At 33.8% G+C, this 10,359-nt stretch overlaps 1 protein-coding gene across 1 annotated transcript in view; it reads right to left on the reverse strand.

The window, feature by feature from the left end:
- The window catches only part of LOC107754329 (ankyrin repeat domain-containing protein 26-like), a 29,636-nt gene that overhangs the window by 4,706 nt on the left and 14,571 nt on the right, over positions 1-10,359 (reverse strand). Inside the window, exons 20-30 of the mRNA XM_016570734.1 lie at positions 9,919-10,071; positions 9,527-9,702; positions 7,922-8,015; positions 7,648-7,674; positions 7,222-7,299; positions 6,597-6,731; positions 5,652-5,764; positions 3,380-3,521; positions 3,163-3,222; positions 2,028-2,258; positions 1,139-1,374 (exon numbers count right to left, since the gene is read on the reverse strand). Coding sequence (XP_016426220.1) covers positions 1,139-1,374; positions 2,028-2,258; positions 3,163-3,222; positions 3,380-3,521; positions 5,652-5,764; positions 6,597-6,731; positions 7,222-7,299; positions 7,648-7,674; positions 7,922-8,015; positions 9,527-9,702; positions 9,919-10,071 — 1,445 coding nt within the window. The remainder of the gene's footprint in view (positions 1-1,138; positions 1,375-2,027; positions 2,259-3,162; positions 3,223-3,379; positions 3,522-5,651; positions 5,765-6,596; positions 6,732-7,221; positions 7,300-7,647; positions 7,675-7,921; positions 8,016-9,526; positions 9,703-9,918; positions 10,072-10,359) is intronic.

Raw genomic sequence — 10,359 nt, forward strand, 5'->3', positions numbered from 1 at the left:
CTCCCCTGATATGCTTTAAAATAATATTGATTGACTGATTGATTTGAGACTTTTATTTATATTTTATTTAATTAATTTATTTGTATTTATTATTTTTAGTTATGCTTGGTAAATATATCAATTTTCTTTGACTATGTTTTTGAGATATGTTTTGAAATATTACTTATGTATAGAATTTAATTTTACGATTTTTTTTTAATTAATTTATTTGTATTTTTATTTAAAAAAAATTTTTATGTGGCTAATTAATCATTTTGTGTGTCTCCCTTCATATGTTTTGAAATAATATTTAATTATTTATTTATTTTTATGACTTTTATATTATTAATTCATTTGTATTATTATTTTTAGTTTTACTTACTAAAACTACAATTTTTGGAACCACCTTGATATGTTTTGAAATAATATTTATTTACATTTTACCTTTTTTTTTTTTAGTTTTACTAGGTGAATTTAATAATAATAATAATAATGCATTTTATTTAATGGTGCCTTTCTAAACACCCATGGTCAACAGTATTATTCGTTGTGAGAGAGGGACGGAGACGATTAATATTACGCAGGTGGAAATATGCAGTACGCGTAATATTATTAACATGAGCTTCAAAGGACAGTGTGATATCCAGAATGACACCCAGACTCCTGACCTGCTGAGAAGAACAAACTGCATTATGATCAATATCCACAGAAAAACAATCAGATTTAGTCAGAGTTGAGAGTAGATCTTGTACCAATGAGCAAGACCTCAGTTTTATCACTGTTGAGTTTTAGAAAGTGGCTGAAAGCCAATCTTTAATTTCAGCTAAACATCTGGTCAAGGAAGGTGGAGGAAAAGAGCTAGAGTGTTTGGAAGACAGGTAGAGCTGGGTGTCATCGGCATAGCAGTGAAAATGGATACAATATTTCCTGAAAATATGGCCAAGAGGGAGTAAATAGAAGATGAATAGCAGTGGGCCCAAAACAGAACCCTGAGGGACACCAGCATATCTGTGCCTGATATGCTTTTAAATAATTAACTGCCATTAATCACCATTAAACTATTTTTTTTTAAATCTGAAAAATGTCATTAACCTGTGGTTATAATTAAGATATATTTCTAAATATAATTCTGAGGACAGGCTCCCATGATGCCTCTCACCTCTCTAGTTTGGCAGCCAGACTCTTGCGGAGGCGGAGCTCTTCGCTGTACAGCTGTTTGTAGCGCTCCAACTCTGTGTGGCTGGAGTCTCTCTGAACGAGACTGTCCTGCTGAATGCTGCGTAAACGGCTGAGTTCTCCCTCCAGATCCCTGATGCGCTGCTCCTGCTGAGTGCGCTGACTGGCCTCATTAGCAGCTTTCATCTGCTCCAGAGCTTCCTGAGACGCCGCCTGCGTCTGACGAAACATACAAAAAGTGTCTAAAACTTTTTACAATAAACAAAAGAATAATAATTATGTTATATTTTAGAAATATATATTATAAAAAAATTATATAAATAAAATAAAATGCTGCCTATGTGAAACATAGTGTCTAAAACTTTATAATAAACAAAATAATTATAATTATCTTTATAAAATAATACATTTTATATTTTAAAAAATGTATAAAATTCTAAAATAATAAATGAAAAAACTATAATAAAATAAAATATAATGCCTGCGTGAAACAGTGTCTAAAACTTTATAAAAAATACAATTATTATAATTATTTAATAAAATAATATATTTTAGATATATAAAATAAATAATAAAATAACAGTAACAGTTTTTATAATAACAATAACAGTTTTTAAAATAATATTTTATATCTAAAAACTGTACGTAATGTATAATAAAAAATAAAATAAAGAAGCAAAGGAACATCATTTTCGCATTATGCGATTGAAACGGGCCAATAACGGTTTTGTATTAACTTGCTTTTTCACTTATATTTGGTGCTTAACGATCGTTTACTTTGGACTTTGCACACAAATATGTAACAACAATAAACACAAGGTTAAAGTGAATGTGTTCTGGTGCATGTTGAGTCTCTGACTCTTGTTGTGTACCTGCAGGAAGAGGTTGACCTCCTCTAGTTTGTGTCGGATCTCCTGTCGGGCTCTTTCCTCCGTCTCCCGGCGGTACTGCTCGGCCTGGCTCTGGTCCATCACACCGGCCTCCAGCTGCCGCCGCCGACTGGCCACCTCCTCCTCCAGCTGCCTCTTGCTGCGCTCCAGCTGCTCGTGGCTTCGGCTCAGGCTCTTCACAGACGACAGCTTCTCCTTCAGCTGTCTGTTCACCTCCTCCAGCCGCGAGCAGCGCGACGCCTCCCGCTCGTACTGAGACTGCAGCTCATCCACCTGCGCCAGAGCAAGGGTGACCACAGGATTAGAGACAAGCAGAAAAGGAGGAAATCAGAGACTCAATCAAGTTTGCATCTGAGACTGTACCCGGGTCTTCATTCTGCTGACGGCGCTCTCTGCCTCCAGCCGGTGGCTCATGTCTCCTCTGAAGCTGCCCAGAGGAGAGTCCAGCTGTCCACCGCCCTGTTCACGCAGCTGCTTCTTAGCAGTCTTCAACAGAGTTTTCAACCTGACACACACACAGTAAGATATACTGAAATTAGAGACATTCTGTATCAGTGTTGTTATTGTTAACTAAAACTAAAACCATTACTTTTTTTCATAAATTTGAAATAAAATAAAATATATTAGATGCAAAACTTAAATGAAGAATTAGAAATGCTGGCTTAGCAGCTAAATTAAAATAAGTTCTAAAATGACTAAAACTAAAACAAAAAATAAATAATTCAAGCTAAATAGAAATATTTTTTACAAACTAATAAAAATTATGAAAGCACACAAATAATTACTTAAACTAAAATTTAATTAACTGAAAACAAAAGCTTATTATTAATAAATATTAATATATACAATATATTAATACATATTATAATAGAGTATATAAATAATACTGAAAATAACACTGTTCTGCTTGCATTTGAAGTCAATTAAACCATGAGATATAGGTACTTATGTCAATGAAGGTAATTAATGACAGAATTTTTATTTTTTGGGTGAACTATCCCTTTGATAGATAGATAGATAGATAGATAGATAGATATCAATTTTTTAAATTATTTAATACAAGCTAAAAAATTACAATAGCTCATAAAATTACTTAAAGCTTCAGCTGTCTGTTCACCTCCTCCAGCCGCGAGCAGCGCGACGCCTCCCGCTCGTACTGAGACTGCAGCTCATCCACCTGCGCCAGAGCAAGGGTGACCACAGGATTAGAGACAAGCAGAAAAGGAGGAAATCAGAGACTCAATCAAGTTTGCATACTTTAATCTGATCTGACAGTCTTAAATATGACAAAATTTTTTGCAAATGTCTGTAAAATCCTAAATCTGAGACTGTACCCGGGTCTTCATTCTGCTGACGGCGCTCTCTGCCTCCAGCCGGTGGCTCATGTCTCCTCTGAAGCTGCCCAGAGGAGAGTCCAGCTGTCCACCGCCCTGTTCACGCAGCTGCTTCTTAGCAGTCTTCAACAGAGTTTTCAACCTGACACACACACAGTAAGATATACTGAAATTAGAGACATTCTGTATCAGTGTTGTTATTGTTAACTAAAACTAAAACCATTACTTTTTTTCATAAATTTGAAATAAAATAAAATATATTAGATGCAAAACTTAAATGAAGAATTAGAAATGCTGGCTTAGCAGCTAAATTAAAATAAGTTCTAAAATGACTAAAACTAAAACAAAAAATAAATAATTCAAGCTAAATAGAAATATTTTTTACAAACTAATAAAAATTATGAAAGCACACAAATAATTACTTAAACTAAAATTTAATTAACTGAAAACAAAAGCTTATTATTAATAAATATTAATATATACAATATATTAATACATATTATAATAGAGTATATAAATAATACTGAAAATAACACTGTTCTGCTTGCATTTGAAGTCAATTAAACCATGAGATATAGGTACTTATGTCAATGAAGGTAATTAATGACAGAATTTTTATTTTTTGGGTGAACTATCCCTTTGATAGATAGATAGATAGATAGATAGATAGATATCAATTTTTTAAATTATTTAATACAAGCTAAAAAATTACAATAGCTCATAAAATTACTTAAAGTCCCCCTGTAGTGAAAATCAAGTTTTTTATGTTGTTTATTTGTGGTGTTTTTAATATACTTTTAGACAAACCATGTGCCAATCTATTAATCAACACCATTGCTGAGTATTTTCTCCTTAAAACTGTAGTTTCCCAATGGCAGTCCCAGAAATGCGGTTTGAAACAGCCCTCGGTTTGCTACGTCACAATCCAATAACCAATCACGTCAAGGGATAGATTCCTTCACTAGCATGCAAAATATAACAATACCAGCACAAAACCAAAAATAAATTAAAGCAAAAAACCCATGAAGCTGTGGTTTAATGTGAATTTAGAACCGCTAACTTGCATTATAACCCGTGGCAACAGTGTAAAAGTAGCCCGGAGTCAGACCCACCTCTCCCGCATCGGCGTCTGCATTTCACACGCGTATGCTCGCGGGCGCGAATTACCAATCACAAACAGTAGCCCCTCACTGCAGAACATAAATCCAGGGGGCGGGGTTGGATCCACATCTAGGGTAGGAGATGGGTGGGTTTAGGGATCAGGGGGTGGAGACGGGTAGGTTTAGGTATATGTAAGGTGGGAGGAGTTGGATCTGGATCCAACCTCGCCCCCTGGATCTTGTGTTCTGCAGTGAGGACCATCTCATCACAAACAGCTGTAATTGAGTCTTCAAGGCATTTTAGGACACAACATCTTCAAGTAAGTAACTTTAACGAATGTTACAGTATTCACTGTAGTTGTCCGCTAGTAAAAAGATAGTTTTATCAGTCATTATCCGTGTATGCCATTGTTTTGTGTTTACTACAGTTCAGTGGATCAGGAGGCGCTGGCTGATGTGACTGAGTAGAGGCGGGACTAATTTGCATATTCATAGATCAGCGTATAGTAAATGAGGCAAGGGTGTAGAGTTACATTCAAGCTATTTTAAGGCATGAGAAAATTATTTTCACAAGAAAAAACATTTAAATATGTCATTTTGATGATCAAAGATAAGTTTTAAAGGATAAAATATTTGATTACAGGGGGACATTAAACTAAAATTAAAATGAGATATGAAAATATAAAAACAAAAGGCTATTATCAATAAATATAAACATATACAAAATATTAATAAATTATATGATAGTATATAAGTAATATATACTGTATATATTGGTCAACATAAAGGTCTTGTGATTGTGATTTTTTTATAATCTTTCACTAAAATGAAATAACCTGCTCAACCAGTGAAACAACTTGGTTTTCAAATGATCCCTCTTATCTTCACCATTTAATTAACATGGAAATACATCACTTTTCAAATGCTGTATCAAGGTCTTTAGCACTACACATGGATTTGTTATTCTACAGCACTACAGCAGCAAAAAAGACAGGCTTGGAGTCAGTCCTCTGTGAATTAAACAAATGTAAGATATAAAAAGCCATACGCACTTCATGCATGTATCTCACAGATTCGCAAGCAGGAGGATCCGCATTGCCGGCTTCTCTAGTACTCAAACACGTCTACAGGTGTAGAGCTGCAGCGGTCGGGGTTAAAGGTTAAAGGGTCACCTGTACATTTCTTTCTGAAGGTCAGTGTTTCTCTTCATCTCCTGCTCCAGACGCGTGTCCACAGATTTCTTCTGCTCGGCTAGTTTTTTGGCCTTTTTCTTCTCGAGCTCCATCTGAAACACAGAGAGAGGATGCAGGTGACACTCTTGTTCTTAAAAGCTTAATAATAGAGGTTTAATACAATATTTGGGTTGTTGACATGACATTTCAAACCATTTTGGCGTGTGTTCCACTGTGTGACATTAAATACTTCATCTAATAATATTTTAAACAATATTTTCCCCTATGCATAGTGCATACACTACCATTCAAAGTTTGGGACCGGTGCAATTTTTTTATGTTTTTGACAGAGCTCTCTTCTGCTCACCAAGGCTGAAATATTTGATCAAAAAACAGCAAAAACAGTAATATTGTGAAATATTGTTACACAATTAATGTAAAATAACTTCTTCTATTTGAATATGTTTAAAATGTAATTTATTCCTGTGATGTAAAGCTGAATGTTCAGCATCATTACTCCAGTCTTCAGTGTCACATGATCCTTCAGAAATCATTCTAATATGCTGATTTGCTGCTCAAGAAACATTTCTGATTATTATCAGTTGAAAACAGTTGTGCTGCTTCATATTTTTGGGATTATAAATGTCTTTATTGTTACTTTTGATCAATTTAATGCATCTTTGCTAAAGTATTAATTTATTCCATTCAAATAGACCCCAAACTTTTAAATAGTGCATTTATATACACATTTCAAACTAAAGCAACAAACATTCATGGACATGTTACATGTAAATTATTTATTTTCATGTGCTAATCGAGCTGTTTTGATTAAGTCACTAAACATTTTACCACTTGTGAACATGCAAACGTTATGTTTGTTGAAAAGTATCATTTGTTGTAATTTAATGTAACATATTTCGGATGGACATTGTGTCTTTCTGGCACCTGATTGGTCAGTTCTCCTTTCTCTTTCTCCAGCTCAGAGAGGCGGAGTCCCAGTCGTGAGCGGCTCTTTAGCTCCTCCTCCCACAGTGCTTGTGAGTCCTGGGCATTGTGGGATAGCATACTCTGCTTCTGTACCTGGAGAGGAGAACCTCAATTAAACAAATAGTTAATATACTTTCCTGTAGCACTACGAAACAGGGCTATTATCATTAACTAAAACTAAGACTAAAACATTAAAAAAAATAAAACATTTTCATTACTAAATAAATTTAAAAAATTTTAAAGTACAAATTAAACTTATTTTATTTTAGCTAGTTGCCACAACAACATTTCCCATTTTCATGAAGGTGAAGTACTAAAATTAAATTTAAAAAAATATATACATATTTTAAAAAAATTACAACTAAAAATACAATTATTTTAATAACAACATTACTAAAACTCTCTAAAATTAAAATGAATCAGAAAACCTAAAAATAAAATCTAATTTAAAATATTAATAGTAATTTACTAAAATAACACTGCTATGAATAAACTGAAATGTTCTCAATCTATCCTCTCTTCATCTATTGCATTTAGATGCACTTTGAAGCTCAACGTGACACATGTTTGTCATAAAGTTCACCTCTCGGTTGAGTTGTTCTTCTAGCGTCATCTTACTGCTCTGCAGGTTTGTGACAATATCTCCCAAACGATTCCTGACCTGAGAACAATCACAGATGTCAATACACAACAGGGCCTTGATCACTCTCTCAGCAAAGTACTTCATGCTGATCTAGATCTACTTTAGATCTCAGAAACCAGAAATGCAGAAGGTAGAAAGAGTTTACAATCAATGCAAATCAAAACAAATCCGCAAACAGACCACCACCAAAACAGAGAAAATACCCCGCTAACAACCAAACTAAAGGAAAGCAATAAAGAATACAGACACTTTTTTGTTTCTTGTTCATTTCAAGTGTAAATCACAGTGAGATTTGAAGTCCTGAAGAGCTGTAATTCACAGTAAAGAAAGAACTGCTAGAATCACAGCTAGATGTTTGATACCAACCCCTTCTCCAGGTGATGAGCCTGATCGCTGTGAAAAGAATGACTACACCATCAGTTTACATGAAATCTCCTCTCCAACCGACTCACATGTACAGTCAGCTCATTCTGCACTGGCACAATTAAACAGAGTTCAACTAAAGTGAAGCTCAGGTGACTTAAGAGGGTAAAACGAGGCTCTGTCAGGATTAATGTCAAAATCTACCATTATCAGTTGAGTCAGGACACTTCTTCTTCACAAACTAGTGGTTAAATGAGTGATATTTGAGAGAACTCACCACAGCGCCCTCCTGAACGCCCTTCTGAAGCACCTCGATGCGGTTGGTCTGCTGTTTGGCTGTGGCCTCCAGTCTGGCGTTCTCGATCTCTAACCTGTAGATATATCATAATCACATGAACCATTTTCACACATTAATGAACAGATATTTTAGTAGATGATTACAGTTAATAATGATGGACACTTTGTGTTGTTTAGCTGATGGATGTAAGAGGAGGAACACAGTGCTTCATTTGAATGCATTTTTTAATTTCCAATTAAATACTTTAATATTATGTAACAAATTAATAGTTAAATATATAAATATATTTAGAAGACATTCATTTTAATTAAATAATATAAATATTAATTTAATGTAAATGTCTTAACTTAATAGTATGCACTACTATATGAATTTGAACATGAATCTTAATATATTCATATAATTTTCACATTCAATAAATTATGCAATATATTACTACTTAAATATGTAAATATAAATATATTAATAAAATATTTATATTAATAATATTATTATAATAGAATATTCTTTATGCAAAAACATGTAAATATGAATATAAATGCATTCATTCAATGTTCAAATTAAATTAATGTAAATTTAATATACAACAACTTAATGGCATGCACTAAATGACATTATTTGAATATAAATATATTCATATAATATTCATATTCAATAACTTAATATTATGCAATATATTACTACTTAGATATGTAAAACGAATCAATTGAATGAATTATTCAGTGGTCAAATCAGTGACTTGCCGCCACCTACTGGCAGTTTTAGTTTCATTTTTAAATTTTGTTATTTACATTTACATTATATTTAAATTTTGTTATTTAGCAGACGCTTTTATCCAAAGCGACTTACAAATGAGGACAATAGAAGCAATCAAAACCAACAAAAGAGCAATAATATACAAGTGCTATATTAGTATATTATTATAGTGTTATATTTCAATTTCACAAAGAAACGTACAATATTTTGTCCAAGCAATAATAAAAGGACACATTTAATCGAATCGTGAAATCAAAATCGCGAATCGAATCGAATCGTGAGTTGAGTGAATCGTTACATCCCTAAATACAAGTAAAGTGTCTACTTTAAAGTTTCAAATCATTTTTGTGAAAATGGAATTACTAGGGAAGCCCGCTTCTGTCACTGAATAAATTTTTGTATTATTTATTATTTATTTTTACAAATTTATTATATTATTTATCTCACAATTCTGACTTTTTTTCTTGCAATTCTGACTTTTTTTTAAATATAAAATCGCAATTGCGAGTTATACAGTCTAATTCTGAGGGGAAAAGACTATTGTCTTACAATTGGGAGTTACATATTATAGCTCACAATTGCGTGAAATAAAGTCGCAATTCTAAGAAATCAAGTCAGAATTGCAAGAAATATACTCACGAGATATATTGACTTGATATACAGTATATATATATATATATATGCATACAGACAATTTTTTCTGTAATAAACTGTGATTTTAATTCCTCACGTCACTTATATCAGTACCATTGTTGTTACCGTGTGACATGTATCATATGAAGTCAATGAGTGAGTGTTTGTGGACCCAGTTTACAGAATTAATGGTACCTCTGCACTGCCTCCTCCAGCTGTTTAATGGTTTGCTCTTTGCCTGTGGAAGCAGCTAGCGCCTCCCCTAGTTTCTGAGCGGTACTGCAGGCTTCTCGCTCCTTGTCGTCCAGAGAGCTCTTCAGCTGGCTGATGCGTCTCTCGGCCTGGACGTACACTTCCTCAGACTCCTGCAGCTGCAATTGAACACAAACAAAGTATAAAAGCAAACAACTCAAACGAAAGGACTTGTAGTGTGGTGACCCCAATTATTTATATTGCTGAAATCAATAAATTAACATTTATTGTTCCTGAGAATGAAGCTACTCCAGTTAAATACAGATTGCACTTTTAATGATTGACACCAAGCTGATCGGATGGTTTTCAGGAAGTATAAGAAGATTAATGGTTACCTTTCCCTTCAATCTGTCCATGTCCTTGAGCGTGCGTGCCTTCTCTTCCTCCAGATCATTACGGTACCGTGTGTTGACCTCCAGAGAAGCCTCACACATGGACAACTTCTTCAGACAGTCAGCCAGTTCCTGCTGCAGCTGCCTCAGAGAACTCTGCAAAAAAACAACAGCTTAATACTCTCATTTGATCAGGTTTACATTACATTTTACAGGGTCTACACAGGGACGTGTGCAGCACATTGAAAAGTAGATCACTTCCACAAAACAGTCTACAATGGAAGTGCCAGATGCGTTGCAATGCACCTTTCAGTTGATCAATGTCCCACTTCTATTTTTGTCATACTGCAAATCTACAGTCTTTCTGAAAATAAATCGTTTTTGTATCTCATATATATATATATATATATATATATATATATATATTTACACTAAATTTATATT

The sequence above is a fragment of the Sinocyclocheilus rhinocerous genome, unplaced genomic scaffold, assembly GCF_001515625.1.
Source record: "Sinocyclocheilus rhinocerous isolate Xijiao unplaced genomic scaffold, SAMN03320098_v1.1 scaffold561, whole genome shotgun sequence".
NCBI lineage: Eukaryota > Metazoa > Chordata > Actinopteri > Cypriniformes > Cyprinidae > Sinocyclocheilus > Sinocyclocheilus rhinocerous.